Source organism: Sinohyriopsis cumingii, chromosome 2 (assembly GCF_028554795.1).
Source record: "Sinohyriopsis cumingii isolate HCF-2022 chromosome 2, ASM2855479v2, whole genome shotgun sequence".
Classification (NCBI taxonomy): domain Eukaryota; kingdom Metazoa; phylum Mollusca; class Bivalvia; order Unionida; family Unionidae; genus Sinohyriopsis; species Sinohyriopsis cumingii.
The window spans coordinates 44,739,094-44,758,731 of NC_142962.1; the positions used below are offsets into that span (position 1 = coordinate 44,739,094).

The window sequence follows — 19,638 nt, forward strand, 5'->3', positions numbered from 1 at the left end:
AAGTCGAGGCAAACTTTAGACAACAAAGATCCTGATCTGCCATAGCATAATGTGCCTGCAGATCAGGTTCTTTGTTATTTGTTTTACTTATCCTAACAAGCTGCACAGACCCAGATCTCCTGGCTTATTATGTGATGGTAAATCTGGGTCTGTGCAGTTTGCAGTTGGACTTTACTTAATAAGCGAGTATATCTGGGAGGTTTATCAATGTAAATAGCATCCTCCACCATCTAAATAATGAAATTTCACTCATGGGTATTGAAATATTGCAAGCTCAGTGATTCTTAAATTTATGGATTTGGGAAGGTGTCCCTTTGTAAAATTGGTACCCCATAAAAACAACAATGGTGAATTTTCAACAATCCATTTATAAGTCAGAGTGAATTTCAGTATATCTGCAGGGAAAATAGGTAGCTGTACTAGTACATAATTATGTATATCTTCTTGTAGATTATAACCATGAATTGGTTATATTTTCTCTGTGATTGGCTTTTAAGTTCACCTCCTTCCATAAAAAGTTTTAAGCAAGAATATACAGTACGTTGTAGGATTATGGGTGTTTCAGTTTTCTTAATCTTTAAAATATTGAACTTTTTATAGATCAATAAATTAACTGATGTCTGTTCAATTCTTTCTGTTTTGTAGGAGATGGGTCGTCATGATGACCTGTGGTCCCTATTCTATATGCTTGTGGAATTCATACAAGGCCAGTTACCATGGCGAAAAATCAAGGACAAGGAGCAGGTTGGGCTGATGAAGGAGAAACAAGACCATGCTCAGCTTCTAAAGAACACACCACATGAATTCAAGACATTCCTCGATCACATCAGTATGCTGGAGTATTATGACAAGCCTGATTATGCTCTCCTTCACAACCTCTTTGAGCAGTGCATGCGGCGGAAGGGAATTAAGGACAGTGACCCTTACGACTGGGAGAAGGTTTATGTTGACGGGTCCATTACTACAACCACCACTACCTCACCTCCTTTAGGGATCAAACAAACGCCAGGGATGCTAGGGTATGGGGACTCACACAGAAAATTTATAAACAAAAAGAAAGGAAAAATAATTTTCAGTGTATACATTACATTACATTATGCTTCATGAATCCATGTTAGATATCACAAACTATAGAGCATCTTTTAAGTGATGACATATTTTAAATGTTCACTCAAGAGCCCAGCATGAGTATCGGTGTCAAAGATTATTTAAGGACTGAAGCTTGTGGTCTTTTTAGCATCTTTGAGGTAGTAAATGCAATAGCTCACAAGCAGATTCCAAGAGTTGTGTGGGTATATATACATACACACACATACAGTACATACATAGACTCATTGATGATCAGTATTGAAAACCAATGGAACAATGTAAACATTTTGTTTTTGGAGGATTTTCGATTTACTGAGGTTTTCAGATTTTACCTAATAAGAGATACGTTATAACATAATGTCTAGACTGATTAGTGCCTACATTAAGTTTTATTATTTTCATCAATTGATATTTATAGTTTAAGTGTTTACATTAGTTTTGGTCCCACAGATGCATTTGTACTTGTATGTAAATTTATGATTTGATAACATGCTTGAGGGAACATTGCTGGCAGTGTGCATGGTTGGGGTGCAAACCAAGTTCAAAAGTACGTTGATTGCTGATCATTTAAGTGTATCTTATTAGACATAGATGATTGGTAGATAAACATAGTCTCCTTTAATTTGCACAGCCACTGGCACTGTATTACAAAAAATTTATTTGGAAAGCTATCATTTCAGCCAGATGTAAATATTCCTGATTAGTCTGTTGTTTACCCTGGCTGTAATCGGTGCCAGTGTGTCTGCCAGACTTTGTTTTACTTTATGCATGGTCATAGGCTATTTACACACCATTGGCTGGCCTCTTAACTGGGATCTGGCAACTACCTGGCCTTGTTTTGTGTGTGCCAGGCTTTGTTTTACTTAACACATGGCCCTAGGTTACAGGCCTTTACTGACAATTGTTATCCCCCTTAGTTATTTTAGAGGTGGTAGACATTTTAACACTTCTGGGTAGTAAAAGAAAATGAACAAGAGAATGAAAAGTACCTGAGTGAAATCAATATTGCTAATCTAAACTGTAAACAGTTTTAACATTATTTATGCAGATATAATTTATGACAGGAGCTTAGACGGGTTGGTATCTTGTGTAAAAGGAATCTCAAACCTAAATCTTACAGATGGTGAAAAAATATTAAGTTAAGCAACAGGTTACTAGACATGAGGAGAACTAGCTGTTAACTCTAGCTGGTGATCGTCTCTCACATCCAGACTTGACTTCATGAGAAATGGAGTTAAATGCAATACCTGATTATTTTTTTTAAATTTACGATTATGTATTTCTAAAAATGAACTGTAAACTCAATTGTGATCCAAGGAATTTTTAGAAGACAGGTATGTGCATTTTGATACATACCAGCCAATTTAGGATGATTGTGAATATTGTTTTGCGACGTGCAAGGTGATATAGGCAGAATATGATTGCACCATTGGGTAAGATTATTGTTTGCTCTTGTCTAGAATTATGATACAAGAAAAACTCAATATTTAAATGGGCATAGGAATGTGACATAAGAATACGAGTTTGTACAAAAGGGGGATTTTGGCACAGCAAAATCCTTATTTACTGATTGCTTTGAAATTGGTGAAATTCATACAATATATAAATGAATACACAAACAAAATATGTGAGCATATGCATTTATTTTGAATGCATATATCATATTACTGTGAGCACAGCGTTTGCTATCCATGCAAATATTCTTGTCATTGAAGCCATACTTTTCATAGGTGATTCTCAGCCAGAAAATGGTGCATGGGAACCTTCTTTCCTTCAATTATTTTTCCACCATAATTCTTAAAAATGCAACAATATCTTTTGTGCAACAACATATCTCTTTACAATTACTTAACTTGTCATAATGACCCTATTTGCTTCACAATCAGTCCTTTCACTTAAACCCAGAAGCACTGCCAAATTATATGTGTGTACCTAAGAGTTCCAATGCAAGGGCAGAAAGCAATACTTTCAGGAAAAACCTCTTTCTGGCTATTGATCAACCTTATAAATGATTCTTGCAGCTACATGGCCACATTTCAAGTAAGTTTCGCTTTTATGGGTTTCATTTTGGTGTACAAATGAATTGTGAGAGTGAAGATACCACTGCAGTAAATGTAAATATGTTGGATGTAACTTCTTCGATAGAAGTACAGATGCGTGTCATTATAAGGTATAATAGTTGTGAAGAGATTCTTGTTCAGACATGCTAAACAATTATTCCTAGGAATGATAACATTTGTAGGAAAAATACACTGTTACAGATACAGTATCAGGAATTGGTGTTGATACATATAAAATATGAATTGGTCAGAATTGGATGATTCTAAAGAAGATGGAATTGAGTGGTAGAAACCAAAATAATTTGTATCCACATGACTTTCCATTAGTGGAGTACAAAAACAGAAAACTGTGGCCCATTTTTCAATGTCTCAGTGTGTTTGTTACAGGTTGTTACATGGGGCCACAGAGGTTATTGATGAGAACCTCAGTCAGGATGATGGGGACCAGGAAGAGAGGAGGTTGAAGGAAGCTGAACTGATCATAGAAAATCAGTACAAAGACATGGACAACAAGCTGCGTGAGGAGAAGGGTGACATTGTTCTCCTGGCTCATGAACAGGATGGTCATGCAGAAGAAAAGCACCTGCTTGAACAAATGGTCAAGGAGAAGAAAGAGGAAAAGGAGACGGAGCTGATTGAGGTGGTAGTGGATGCAGAAGAAAACAGGCAAAAAGCTGACAAAGTTCAGAAGCTGGACATGAAGTTCAAAAGTATTCTAAAATTGTCAGAAAGTAAGGCAGATTTGTTACCACCAGATCATTTAAAAGATAAATATGAAAAGGATGGAGCTCAGAAAAATGAAAGAGAAGATGATGAATTGAATATTGATGGTGCTAAATATAAAGTTTACTCTCCTCAAATCTATAGCTCCCCAGATGGGGAGGACAAGAGGAAAGGGGAGGGGGAAGGGACAAATAGCACTGCTGCTGCAGCAGCTGGCAGGGCATCCGTAATGTCAGGTAGTGGTACTGGAAGATTTTTTGTTCACGATGATAGAAAGGATGAGACCGATCTTCATAATGCATTTAAATTAGATTCAAAAGACAGTCTGGGAACAATCCCACGACGACCTTCAGATACACAGTGCAATATTTTAGATAGCGTACCAGAACAGTTAATAAGTCGTGCTCAGTTGACATTTGCCCTTATACAGGAAGACAGAACACATACATTAGGGGATGAAAATGTAGATGAGAATGCAACTCGTGCTGCCCCATTTACTCATGCTAGTCAGTGGCAGGGGATATCAGCATTTGGTTCTAGTTCAGAGAATAGTGACGATGCTAATAGTGTTCACGATGAGGTAAATCTAAGTGGAGGAGAAGTAAAGCAAAGGACTCCTAAAAAGACCAGGAAAAATTTAATGAATACTCTTGCAGATGAGGATGATATACGATTAGATAGCGTAGCTCGAAATTCTTTTGTGTTCCATGAAGGAGATAGAGATTCTAAAGACTCACAAAACATTGTGAAGAGTTCATTGATATTGGTTGATGATGATATCGAGGAAGCACATCAGGAGTTAGGCATACTTATTCCTGAAAAAACAGATGATAAGAGTTTAAACAGTAAAGAATTTTCCTTTTCTCTTACTGGAACTAGTGTTAAAAGTAGAATGAATGAACATTTAGGTAGTAGAGATTCTAGACATGTAGACAGCAGTGATTATCCTAGACCTTTACCTCACAGTAGTCCTGCAAAATTGCCCGAAAAGTTAGTTAAAGAAATTGGAAATAGAATCAGCTCTCCATCCAGGTACCCTGGAAGTCCATCAAAAGCATCCCTCAAAGATAAAGAAAGCTTGTCGGATGTCAAGAAATTAGCAGTTCTAAATCAGCTGAAATTAACAGGGATGGGAAAGCATTTGAAAAAAGAGAAAAAATTGGAGAAAGAAAGAAAATTGCGTAAAGAGTCCAGTTGCAAAGAATCCCCATCTCGTTCCAAGCTATCCTTGAAGCCATTTGACAGTTCTGTTAAGGAAAGGACTAAATCTGATGGGGATATAGCAAAATCAAAGGTAGGGAAGTCGGAAGATAAAAATAGGCGTCAATCTTTAACAACAATTGAGGAAAATTTTAGAGCTAAAATAAGTCCTGGTGTCTCACCACTGGAGGAAAAAGAGATTTATAAAGAGGAGGAAATCAAGGATGCAACTGTGGATACATTCAAGGGTAAAACTTTGGATACATTCAAGGATTACTCTGTAGATACATTTAAGGATAAAACTGTGGATATGTTACAAGATAAGTCTGTTGATTCATTTAAAGATAAAAATTTGGGTACAGTCAGGTATAAAAATTCAGATACAGCCAGTGACAAAGCTCAGAATACATCTGTGGATTCAGCTTTTGATACTTTCAGATTCAACATATTTGATACATTCAAGGATAAATCTGTGGATTCAGTTAAGGAAAGAACTGTGGACACATTCAAGGATAAACATCTGTTCAAGGTTAGCACAATGGATTCACTTAAAGGTAGAAATACAGAATCTCTCAAAGATAGGAATATAGACATAGGTAAAATTGCGGATGTGGACATGGTTAAAAATACCAATACACTTAAAGATAGAACAACAGAAACTCTGAGAGATGGGAATGTAAACAAGGATCCAACTTTAGGTACAATTAAAGATAAGGCTGTAGATACATTGAAGGATAATATAGTAGAGGATAATACAGCTGGAACATCTAAGGTTAAAAGTGTTGATGAAATAAAAGACAACCATTCAGATAAAGCACATCGCAGAAAGGACAGTTCACGACATGCACAGAGACGTCGTTCTTCCTCAGTTCCACGGCTTGAAGAAGCAGCACAGGAAAGAGAACTCACATTGACACCAGTACCTCCTGACTCCGATCGTGTTCCCAGGCCACCACAGGGGCCAAAAAGCAATGTTATTATGGCCAGGTATCGGGCTTTATGTAGTCTTTTTTTTTTTTCCCCATTTTAATTAAGCAATGCATGTGTAGAGTGTTGTTTGTTTATTATTTAAAGTTTTAATTATTTGTACTCATTTCTGTCAATTTATAGTGTATGTATTTAAAAATGATATTTGTCTGCTTCTTTCCTCCATTTTAATCAGATTTCTCTTTTTGCAGGGTTATAATTTTATAGTTTGAAAACTTATAAAATAATTACTAATACTTGTCAAAAAAAAAACAATTGCATAGATTACATCCTTTTTGACACTCAAAATAAAGCACAGTAGCATCAGTAAAGTTTGCTTTTAAGCTGATATATGCTAGCTGACATTTTGTAAAACTGGAGTTTTGGTTCACACATGTCAGGGACATTTACAACTCCTGCACATATTGATCACCTAAATTTGTAAAACTACAGCTAAAGAAGCAATAATTGGAGGTGTACTCACTTAAAAAGATGGCCTGAAGGAAGAACTGTAGAAACTTATATCATCTGAAAGACTTCAGTCCTCTCAATTTGTTGGCTGATAGTTATTCAGTTACATGTTCCACAACAGAACTTTCGTATTTATACCTTTTGGGATTCATTTGCTAGGGATGTCTTGGTTAGTGATTTCACAACTTGACATAAGCAGCATATTTTAATATTTTACTCATGTAAATTGAATAAAAACACATTTTATTTATATGCATTCAAACAATTTAATTTTAAGCATTTAGTCCAGCATTGTCATTGTATTTCTTCTTCCATAAACACGGGCCATGTTTTATGAAGGCACATTCTGTTAATATAAACAATGATTTTAGTCACTTAACCATTTGATACATTCGACATTATGTATTCACGGTGTTGTTGTGATATAGCACCAAACTAATCATGATAAAAACTTTTGATGATTAATACTGTTTTATCATAAGTTTATGTTTCACTGTATTCAGAGAACACCAAGTTGTAAAAGACTCAATTTATTACATTCTTATCTAGAGCTCTTGTTTGTTTTTTTTATATCATTGCACACAGAAGCCCAATATTCCTTCTATCTCAATGGCAATGTATACAAGAACTTCTGAAGACAAGAGTTTCTTTTTCAAATTTTGAAGAGATTTTCTTAATCTTTATTACAAATCTATCCACATGAAGTGTATGTAGACAACTGCGATTCTGAGAATCTTTTTGATTTGACAGTGATAGCTTGTAACCACAGTTGAACTAAATGAGCATACACTCATTTTCAGGAAAACTTTTTCACTTGCACATGGCAATATTTAACATGGGTGATGTGTTAAATTTTCAAGTATAGGTACTACACATTGATCTTAGAAGATTAATATATTTTAAGGTAAATTTTGTCTTTAATTGCATATGAAAGATATGTTTAAGTGCTTGTATTAGCTTTATTAAAACAAAGGTACAACAAACTTTCAGTAGAAATTATGAACTTTGAGTTTTAAAAAATCTGTAATATGCTTGATAGAACATTCATTAAGAGAAAAACCATTCAGCCTTGAATTAGCACTTACCTGATTCAGTGAATGATTGGAAAATGTATCAAGTGGCAGGAAAATTTCACTCCCCTTTTGAGTTTGTAAATGAATTTTTCAGCCCCTGTATGGGTCTATGTTCTAAACTCTGACTGTTATTTCAAACAAACAGCTTAAACTCTGAGTTGTTAATGCATTTTCTGATTGCAGATATGGATGTACACACCCTGTACACACATGGGTGCTTGTTAACACTGGTAAATTCTGGTAATTATAGATTTCTTAAGATTTATGTAGATTTCACAAAAAAGTTCACGTACATTTATGTTTCAAACATGCAGTCAGATGGATGGATGGAAATTTCCAGCCTGACTATGATAATAGCCAAGTGCCGATCTTGAATGATCAATGGCACATATCAGTTGCATGTTCATGAGTAAAAATTATTGTCAGTTGATATTTCAGGCAAAAGTATGTTACATATGTTGTTAATTGTTAGGTTAAAAAGATTGGATACTATAAATATAAATCAATCATATTTGTATCTTGTATAAGAGAAAGTTACTTGCATCTTGAAAAAATCATGGGATAATGCTGATTGAACTGTTGGCTTACACTGATTTCATTGAGTTAATATTTTCTATATGTAGTAGGTTTTTAGGTTCTTCTTCCAGTATATTATCCAGTCATAATATACAGATCCAGCCCCATGAAACTAAAATAGATGTTCACTTTATAGTTTGGCTAGTGTTAGCAACAGACGTTTTAAAAAATTTGTCTCCGTAGATAGAAGTCAGATGAGAGTGGTCTCCCCTTGGAATGATTGATTGGCACAAAATCCTGTCATTAGTCAGTCACTTCTGCTTCTTTCTTAATCCCTCACAAACACAAAAATGCTCTTATGCCTTCTCAGAAGTTGAGTGATTCTTTTTCTTGTTTCTCACTTTTCTTGCCATAGATGAATATTTTGCACTAGTCTGTTTAACTTCATCATTCAGTTAAGGGTGTTGGCTCAGTCTTAATTACCTTTCCTATGGTCCATAATACTTTCAGTTCAGTTAGGTATTTGACCTTTTAGGTAATTGTTCTATTACATTTTGGTAGGTCATTCATGTAATTTCCCTGAGCATATTTAGGCTACCTCTACAAAGTTGAGAAGTGTTATTGTATTGCCCCCCACCCCCACCCAACATTGGCATCTGCATCATTGTAGATAATAGCATTTATATCATCTCACTGTATCTTAGTCATTTTTGCATGATAGGTCTTTGCAATATTTTATAGGTAGTAGATATCCCTCTGGTGAGGGGACTAATAGATACTTTTGTACATACATGTACAATGATGAATCTTCTTGGTAAAGTTTTTAGCTCAACTGGTCATACATCAGAAGACCTTGCTGGATGGATTTTTGTCCTTCATACATCAGTCTGTTACCTCAAGTTTATTATTGGAACTCCTAAGCTACTTGGAAGATTCCCATGACACCCCACACACACACACACGCACATACACACTAAATGAAATGGTGCTGCTGAGACATCCAATATAGACATCTTAGCAGCCATCTTGAAACACTTGTTATTGCTGTTGTACCTAAATGGTGCCATTCTGACATCCATAATGGCCACTGTGGCAGTCTAAGAAAGTTGTGTAATTGCTACTCTTCCTAAATGGAAATTCGTATTGACATGAGTTTTTACTAGAAGACTACTTATAATGTTCTGTCAGTCCTAAATGAAAATGGTGTTGCTCAGATATCAGTATGGCCACCATAGTGTCCATCTTGAAAATCTTATTGCTGCTTTTCAATGAATGATTATATCAGCAAGAGTCTTTCACTGAAAGACTTCTTATGATGTCTGGTTGGTCATAAATGAAGACTAACCTCCAATATGATTTCAGTGACCATCTGGACAGTTTAATTATTGATAATCCTAGGTGGCTGGCCATATCAACATTGTGCTTTCACCAGAAGACTTCCTATGATATCTTCATTCTAAAATGGAAATGGTGTGCATCTGATATCCAGTATGGCTAGCATGGCAGCCATCATGGAAATTTTGATGCTTTCCAAGATGGAAGGTCAAATTAAAATAGAGTTTTCACCGGTAGACTTGTTATAACATTTAGTTGGTTTGAAGTGAAAAGGGTGCCAATTGTACATCCAATCTGGCATCCAGTAAATTCAACACAGCAGGTAATTTGAAAATCATCATAAAGCTACTTGATGTAAATGAATGCATTAAGGATCTCTGACAGGTATGATTTAAATATACTAGATATTTCAGCTCAACTTATTTTTGGACTTTTACAATCAGGGTCTACAAACCTAACTAGAATGCATTTATGGACTATATGCTGAATCAGAACTAGATTCTGAGAGGACGGATATGATTTTATCTATAGATTATTTATCTTAAACATAATTTTGTTGGATGTCTGATAGATTATTGATGAAATCTTTGCATGTAGTTTTATTGATGTGATCAGTTCCAAGATCAATTCCATTTTTGATTTGAGTCTCACAACAAAAAATTCTGTCTGAAAAAGATTTCCTCTGCTTTGCTATGGGATATGCAGTGTTAAACAGCTTCTTGTAATGCTTGGTTTGGTTTGGCTCACAATGTATTTATTGATCACTCTTATCTAAATCACACACAACTTTTTTTCTCTCAAATTTATCCTTTTCATTATGAAATTTTAACTGACGTGTATTGTGCTTTGCCCTTTTTTGTGGTGTGTTAACAGTGTATTTTCTTATGATAACCTGTCCTGCAAACAATCCACTGGTTTTGTCTGCAGTTGAAGGGTATCTCATGTATTAGTATTGTCCCTTCCACACAGCATTGCAAATTTTATTCTGTCTGTAGCTTAGTTACTTTTTAGGTCAGCATCATTAAATGTAGCTAAAAGTACAGAATTCATTTTAAATACTAAATGTGAAATGAATTAGATACTTTTAGCTACATTTGCTGACACTTACCTGCAAATTTACCGAGTTACAGATAAGATAACATTGTGATGCTGTGTTAATGAACTATGTAAAATGCGATTGTTCAGCTTCCTTGGCCTTGATCCAAAGAAACTCCTTCAGCTAAGAATCTTTGATCTCCTGTTTTCTTTTTTTTAAATCGTATTCCTTGTCATTGTCAATTTTAACTTTAGCCCATCTTGTTCACTTTTCGTTCAACTTTTCATTATTTGGCCTATGTTTTATAACAAAATGATCCATCCAGATGCATTCTCAGGAAAATTCATTGTAGTTGCGCATAATGCATTCAAGAAGTTCAGCGAATGAATCAAACAGGAAGCCCAACCCTCCAGCCAATGAAATCAGTTTTGATGTAGCCATACAAATATTGCCTAACCAGTACTGTCTGCTTCCATCGGTTGTATCCATAGAAGCTGCAACTGGTTTCAGTGCTAATCAATAAATTGCTCATCTGTAAGAAGAAATTAATGACTCAGACAATACGGACAATGGATTTCTGTCACCCCTGGCTATATTCATACTATACTACTTATGATGCATACTATACTACTTTTAATGATGGAACTTGGTGAGGGGATGCATCTTGATATGTACTACATCCTCAATGAGGTCTCTGACATATATTTCATGCTTCGGTGACTGTGTTGGAATTTTGAGCTTAAAATTAATTTGTGTTTTTGTTCCAATATAAACTTTGTTAATTGAATGCATCTGTTAGAACTACATCTGTACAACCAAAAATAGGTCACTATGACCAACATTATGTGTTTTATCTCATGGCAACAGTCTCCTGCACACTGTATGTGTCCAGTCTAACTCAGAAGGCCCTTTTTGACTAGTCGGAAGTATGAATAAATGTGTCTTCAGTGGTAAACTTTCCATATTAATGACTCTTCGTTGTATATTGTCATAGGTCACATGTAACAGTTTAACTGTGTATTGTACGTGTGAGTTCAGGACATTCACATCCACAGGTCTTCCTAGCAAATCTTGAGGTTGCCTTCAGGGACATGATTTACTACATGTAGTTATAGTCTGAGTACAAGTCCCTGGGTTGTCATGAGAATCATGGACATCCTCATTTTATTTTTGATTTGTCTTGGATTCCAGGTCAAAAGGGACAAATCTGATTTCATCACATTGCAGCATTTCATGCACTTGGATATAGAGTTTCAAACCCGGGTCATGCTTATTAACATACTTTGAAAAATATCTCAGTTGTGTCTACTGTTTCCTCAAAGATTAAAATTTCAGCATTGGAATTTCTTTGCCTCATGAGTATCCTCAGTGTTGAGTATCCTCAATATGGCAGCTGATCCTATTATCCTGTGAGCTGCCTGCACATGAGATCTCAGGAGAGAGGATACTACTATTCTGGTGTAAGCCAAAATCAATGGACCAAACGATCCAGATTTCACACCGTAGGTGGCCCAGTTTCAGCAAATGGCAGGACTTTGCATGGCTTCTGGCAGCAGTTCACTGTAGAATCAGTGGCTGGAAATTACAGTCTACACACTTCCTGCCCTTCTTCCAAGAAGTCAGCAGAGCTTGACCTCTTAAGGAGCACTCATTTCACACAAGTCTGCAGCTCATAATGAATACCTTTCAAATGTGGCAGGAGATGCTGTCTTGAAAGAGTGTTCTTATTCTGTCTGAAAACTGTTGTCAGTTACATTTGAAGACACTGGGAACCATTTGTATCTGTGCCCATTGGGGTTGACCTTAGATGTGATTATTTCCATTGAGGTGGAATGCAAAGCTCCCAACTTCTGTCTCTAGTCTCAGATGAAAAAGCCTGAGCAGTCAACGTTTTTCCCCAGAAATGGAACAGACTAGATGAATATGCATTTCCCCCCATCTCTGATACCCAAAGTCTTGCAAAAGCTGGGAAATGAGAGTGATACCTAATCCTGCATGGTCCCATGAAGTAGAACAATGGATCAGCAGCCTGTTGAATTTAGCAGCAGAGATTCCCAAGAAGATCTTGCTTTCTTCCTGCCTGCTGAGACAACTGCAAGTTTTCACTCACAACCCAGGATGTTGAATCTGCACATCTGGCTTATATTAAACAAAGCCCTCAAAAAGAAAATGGTTCTCAGAACAAGAAGTGGACAGAATTGCTCAGGCAAGAGGGCCTATCACTTTGAATTCCTATGAGGGGAAGCTAGAGTTTTTTTTCCTGTGGTGCAAGTAGAAGCACATCTCCATTAAAAACCTCAGTATTATGTATTGCAGACTTTCTCCTAGAGCTCTTTGATGAGAGGTTAGTTTCCATCAGTCTGCCTCATTGACATTGTAAACTTCAACTTGTCTCATCTGAAAGCTCTGTCCCTTTGGCCAGAATGGAATCATGCTGGGTCCTGACATGGTTTAATAAGAAACCTTTGAACCACCTTGTAGAGCCTCCATGACTCATCTCTTGTACCAAATCCTGCTTCCTCAGTCTAGCTACAGTGGGAGAATCAGTGAGATGTCAGTTGACCCAAGCTATCTACATATCTGCCATGATGGTTTGAATGTTGCTCATCGTGGTCCCACTTCACTGCCAATTGACTTCCACCGTCTTATGCAGACCCTTCAACTCAAGGCCATACACAATATCCCATAAGGAAACTGAGCCATTCAGAAGATCTTGCTTATTTTTTCAGAGAAGGAAGATGTGATATTTCTGCTCAGACTGTATCCAAGATGTATCATCTTGAATACAAAAGTTTATCTGCTTTGTCAGCAAGGAACTAACCAAAAGATTGGATGAAGTTCTTATTCATTTTGGCTGATGAGGTATTTAGGGTGGTTTCCACTATTATAGCATTTGGGTACTGTCCTTATTGAAATCATCCATGCCATGGGGTGGTGCTACAACATTCTGGTGCTTTTACATCACAGACTTTATATCTCAAAGGACTACAGTTTTACCAGGTGGAACCTCTGTATCAGAAATGGAACTGGCTCTCTTCCCCAGCTATTTCAGAAGCTTCATAATGACAGACTTAAGGATTTATGGGTGTGAAATATTTTTTCTCCAAACTCTGTCCATAAATAAACCATTCTCTAGCCCCATCCTATATTGCATTTGACTGAAAGCTGTTTCATTTACTTTGGGAGGCCAGAGAGTGTATCAGCTTTGGAATAAGATGTAATTCTGGCCACTTCCTACCTATTCTCCTAACATATTATTGTTGGGTAACATATTTGAAGAAGAAACAAATTTTTAGAGCAATATATGTTCCTTAGATGATACTTGCCTAATCATGATACAGGCACACCCTTCCAAACCTTCCCTGCAGTTGCCTCTGTGGAAGAGCATGCTTATCTGCTCTATTAGTGTATAATGACAACTGGTGGTTTTTTTTTGCCAATATAGACAACTCTAATCATATTTCCTCTTTGGCAAGCAGACAGTGTTTAATATATATGTTGTTAAAACAAGTCAAAATGATGTGTGAATGTCCCTTTTAATTTGGGTAGGCTGGATTTATGAGGCAGTGGATTTACTCCCAGCATATTATGATTTGGTAAGTATTATCAAAGAAACCTGTTTTTTTATAAAAATTGATATCTCCTTTTTCAGAATGTTGTCTTTTAAAGTTTGGAAACATCTGCTTTGTATTTATTGTAAGCTGTCTATTGCAGGGAATGGTCTGTAACCAGTATTTATTGGGACATCATTTGTTGTAGCTTGCACCCTTAGTTTTTGTCAGTTATGGACCTGGTTTTCAGTATTATTTATCTGCATGCTTTGTTTCATTTCAGACGTCGTCGTTACAAAATGGCTTCCACAAATTCCAGTCCACGTGACCCCTCGTCACCAATGGCACAATAACTGCTAGTCACCCATCATCAGTCAATATATTTCTTCAGTTTTCTGCCCTAGGTCTTTTGTCTTTTGTTTTGTCCTGCATTTCTTCATTTCTGATACCAGATTGCAGCAACGTCCTGCAATGCATTCAGGTAATTGTGCATGTCTGCATTGAATTTTTACATGTATATATGTCATTACATTCAGTGTAAGCTATTATGTGTCGTTCTTTTGGATTGGCTGCTTCTGTTCATTTGAGATTTTTGTATGAGTTTTATTAGCCTTCTGTGTAGTGTACAAATCTGCAGTACTTCACTATGTCCTAATGTATATAAGAGGTTTTTGCACCTAGCTTTTTTGCAAACAGTGTAGACTGCGAGTTTGCTATCATATTAGAGTTATGGAAATGCATATTGTTGTCTATATTGTCTGGATTTAACTACATATTTTATATAAATAAATAGGCAGCTATTCTGTAATTTCCATCTTTCAGGTAAAGTCAGTGAAAACAACTTTGGAACCATATATTAGTTGTAGTATTCCAAATTGTTGTAATCTCTGTTAAACAGTCATCCAAGAAATGGGTCATTGTTTTTTATTTTTTTAAAATGGATTTGGCTGTCAATGGGAAGGTAAAATTTGTTGATAAAGTGCAGAAAATGGGTGAGAATGTGACTGAAGATGTAACGGTAAATGAGTTGAACGTTATTTGGGATTGAATTACATATGCCAACAGTGGTCAGGTTTGGAAATGCCGTTTGATATATGATCTTATTTCATCTAAAATGTATAGTTCTCACAGCTGTTTCAAAATAGGACCAATTTCTTTGAAAGCCTTTGGGTCTTTTGGGAGTGAGAACATAGGCAATATTCTGTATAGTATAGAGTAATTTGATGTGTATAACATTCATTCCAAGATACATTTATTAGTACATGTATATCTATTCCTGGTAAAGTTTCCATCACAATATAACATTATTAAGTATTTTTATATAGTTTTCAAGTGAAACCTGAATTGAACATTCATTTTAGGTGAAGGTCAAATTTTCCATCAGAAAAGCGAGGAATATGAATGGAACTGTGTAGTTTCCAAAAGTTGTGATTCTGTATGGAATTAGTTGCTGTAAAGGAACATTTTGTGAATGTAATTATAAAACATAATTTTTCTTTCCTTTGCCATCCTATATAGCATTCGAATTCAATCAAAGAATTCTACAGTTTCTTCCCAGGATAAAATGAAGTTGAAATGTCTGTCACCTAGGTCAGAACATTGTTGTTTTGATTAACCACATAAATGATGTCCAAAATGCCCAAAATTAGACAAGTATTTTTATTTCAGTGATTTTGTGACCATATCTGTGAAATAGAATGTGTTACTAAAGTAACATGAAGAAAATGTAGCTGGTAATAAAAATTTAAACTTTCCACCCACCCACCCACCCCACCACCACCTCACTAACATGAGGCCACTGTATAGGAGAGCTTGGTACCATGAAAATTTTTGTAGCATGGTATACTGTGATATTTCTGAACACACCATGATAGGTACCATGGTATAATACAATTATATTTGGGCAACAGTTTAATCCCACTCTGATATATAGAAAAATAACACCTAATTGTATTAATCATTTGAAAAAAATTAAATATTCATTAATTAAATGGTTAGTACCTTATATATGTTAGTTGTTGTGTAAATAGTAATATAAAATGTGTAACTAAAGGGGATGATTCAGCTTACACTATAGCTTAAACCTTGTGAAAGATGTCATGCTGTAATTAGAGTATTTTTTGATAAAAATAAAAGTGTTGACACTGACATCAATAATTTAACAGCTACACTATTGGTATAATAGGCAATGAAAGTTTGAGTTGGATGCAAACACCATGGCAAGTTATTTATCAGAGAGGGCCAGTAAACATAAGACACTCAACAATTGATCTCCTGAAAATCATGAAGACACCAGTAACCTTTATTTTCATGCATTGTAAAATTTCCAACCTCCGTAGATTTGTATGTACTTTTCCCAATTACATGGACTCCATGCCCCAAGTAAAAACAATTAGGAAAGTCACTGTTAACAGAGGAACTAGCCTTTGTCCTCTCTTTCATGTTTTCATGACTAAGTCTTCTGATTCCCTGACCCCTTTCAGTGTGTTGCCTCTAATTTGACTGGAATTTCATTTTGTTGCTGCAAATATAGCAAATCCATTCCATGGATTTGATTTTGACTTCTGGAATCATCCACCTATTCTGTTTCAAAAGACTGGCCCATTCTGGAAAAATTAAATGCAACCATTTATTTTATTTTTAAGACCAGAATTTTGTGTATGAAAATTTCAGTTGCATGGTAATTTATAACAAGCTTGACTTGCGAGAAAAAAATTGTACATAAAAGACACATGCATAATCAATGGATTCATCTTTTCGATATTTTTTTCTATTACAAACACTAAAATTATCTTTATCTTTAATTACATCATTCACCTACAGTTTGTTTTCTGATTAAGTGGGTATGATGTCCCACTTTTATTCTCCTACATAAATTAAAACAGATAACATAACTCATTTACACATGTGCACACGTGTATATTCATTCATAAAAAATGGAATATCCATTGTCCAGTCTATTGATACAAATGTCTTTTGGGAACTTTTGATAATGACAATAGAAACTATTGGCAATGCCTTTACAAATTCCTGTTATTTACAAGCAGTGAAAATTCTGAGGAATGGAATCGGGTGTTTAATATGCAAGTAATGGATTGCTATATCACAAGGTTTTCCTGGTAAATATGACATACACACATGCATGCATGCATGCATAAATACATACATACATACATACATACATACACGTGTGCATACACAGACATACATACACATATACATACACATGCATGCATGCATGCACACACACACACACACAGATGCATACATACATACATACATACATACATACATACATACATACATACATACATACATACATTTCCAAAACCTATCATTATAATGCCAAAAAACATGAACATCCTACTCACTGATTTGACTTGATGATACTTATAAAATATTTAAAAAACATATCCAATATCATTACCCAGGGTTTCATCTTTGGTTCCATGAATTCAGAAGTATCTCATCAAGTGGGAGAATAATATACATTATGAAATTATGTTTCAGAAATCTAAATCAAACAATGTTCAGACTTCCATGCTTCCAGATATGAGGCTCACTAGCAAGTAACAGATTTCTGCTATGAAGAATTGTAACATGTGGAAAGTTGAGAATACTATGCTGATTGATTCATTCAGTGGAAAATGATTGATTTAAAGAAGTTTCTTATTTAAAAGATACATAGTGACTCAGAACATAATTTGATTATAGTGAGCACAGTGTATTAAATGATGGTGGTAGCCTAGTGAAAAGCTGAATTTTTGAAATTATTTATTCTTTTACTTACAGACTTAACACAGTATCATCTGACTTTGAACAACATAATGATCTGGAGTCGGCCAAAAGCTTTGATGACATGGATGAGGAAGATGACAGCCCAACAAAGAAGGAGGAAATTTTCTGACACTGCAGTGAAGACAGTCGCATAATTTTCAGATGCCACATAAATGAAGAAACAGCTTTGAAGAAAAATAGATATTTTGTATTGATATGGAAATGATTTTATAAGAAAGTTTAATAACTTCATTTATTCAGTGCAACAAATGATCTGAGTGGCATAAACCTTTTTCAAAGCTCCATGACAGCTGTATTGAACATAAGGAGTGATTTATTTGACACAAAAAAACCATTTTAAAGTTCCACGACAGCTGTATTGAGCATAAGGAGTGATTTATTTGACACAAACGAACCATTTTAAAGCTCCTTGACAACTGTATTGATAATAAGGAGTGATTTATATGACACAAACGAACCATTTCAAAGCTCCATGACAGCTGTATTGATCATAAGGAGTGATGTATTTGACACAAATGAACCATTTTAAAGCTCCTTGACAACTGTATTGATCATAAGGAGTGATTTATATGACACAAATGAACCTTTTTCAAGCTCCACAACAGCTGCATTGATCATAAGGAGTGATTTATTTGACACAAAAGAACCTTTTTGAAGCTCCACGACAGCAGTATTGATCATAAGGAGTAATTTATTTGACCCAGAAGAACCTTTTTCAAGCTCCACAACAGCTGTATTGATCATAAGGAGTGATTTATTTGACACAAAAGAACCTTTTTGAAGCTCCACGACAGCAGTATTGATCATAAGGAGTAATTTATTTGACCCAGAAGAACCTTTTTCAAGCTCCACGACAGCTGTATTGATCATAAGGAGTGATTTATTTGACACAAAAGAACCTTTTTCAAGCTCCACAACAGCTGTATTGATCATAAGGAGTGATTTATAAGACACAAACAAACCATTTCAAAGCTCCATGACAGCTGTATTGATCATAAGGAGTGATGTATTTGACACAAACGAACCATTTTAAAGCTCCATGACAGCTGTATTGATCATAAGAAGTGATTTATATGACACAAATGAACCTTTTTCAGGCTCCACAACAGCTGCATTGATCATAAGGAGTGATTTATTTGACACAAAAGAACCTTTTTGAAGCTCCACGACAGCTGTATTGATCATAAGGAGTGATTTATAAGACACAAACAAACCATTTCAAAGCTCCATGACAGCTGTATTGATCATAAGGAGTGATGTATTTGACACAAACGAACCATTTTAAAGCTCCATGACAGCTGTATTGATCATAAGGAGTGATTTATATGACACAAATGAACCTTTTTCAAGCTCCACAACAGCTGCATTGATCATAAGGAGTGATTTATTTGACACAAAAGAACCTTTTTGAAGCTCCACGACAGCTGTATTGATGATAAGGAGTAATTTATTTGACCCAGAACAACCTTTTTCAAGCTCCACAACAGCTGTATTGATCATAAGGAGTGATTTATTTGACACAGAAGAACCTTTATAATCATTGCAGTGCTAAATCAAAACTAAAATTGAGAGACATTTATAATGTTGATTCAGTTATTTGAATCTGACAAAGCTCCAAAATATATCATCAATATTGTAAATGAGATTTTAAATTTAATTGAGGCAAGACCCACAGCACTTGGCAGTGCCTTTATTAAAGGAATATAACCGAGTTTTCAAAATCATTGATGATAGTTTTTATGTAAAAAAAAGTTTGCAATGCTTAAAATATAACCAAGTAAATACTTAAGAAGACATCAAAATTACTTCAAAATTTCAGT

The 19,638-nt window shown here is 35.4% G+C and overlaps 1 protein-coding gene across 2 annotated transcripts in view; it reads left to right on the plus strand.

Annotated features, from left to right (window-relative positions):
* LOC149804748 (uncharacterized) overlaps window positions 1–17,949 on the plus strand; it is a 66,876-nt gene extending 48,927 nt beyond the window's left edge. The window contains exons 6-9 of one of the 2 annotated variants that reach the window (XM_089943876.1): window positions 646–1,019; window positions 3,537–6,059; window positions 14,304–14,501; window positions 17,813–17,918. In XM_089943876.1, coding sequence (XP_089800002.1) covers window positions 646–1,019; window positions 3,537–6,059; window positions 14,304–14,373 — 2,967 coding nt within the window. In that variant the 3' untranslated portion in view covers window positions 14,374–14,501; window positions 17,813–17,918. Of the gene's footprint in view, window positions 1–645; window positions 1,020–3,536; window positions 6,060–14,303; window positions 14,502–17,812 lie in introns of both variants that reach the window. The other variant, XM_089943869.1, reaches the window with a different exon arrangement.
* Window positions 17,950–19,638: the final 1,689 nt, after the last annotated feature.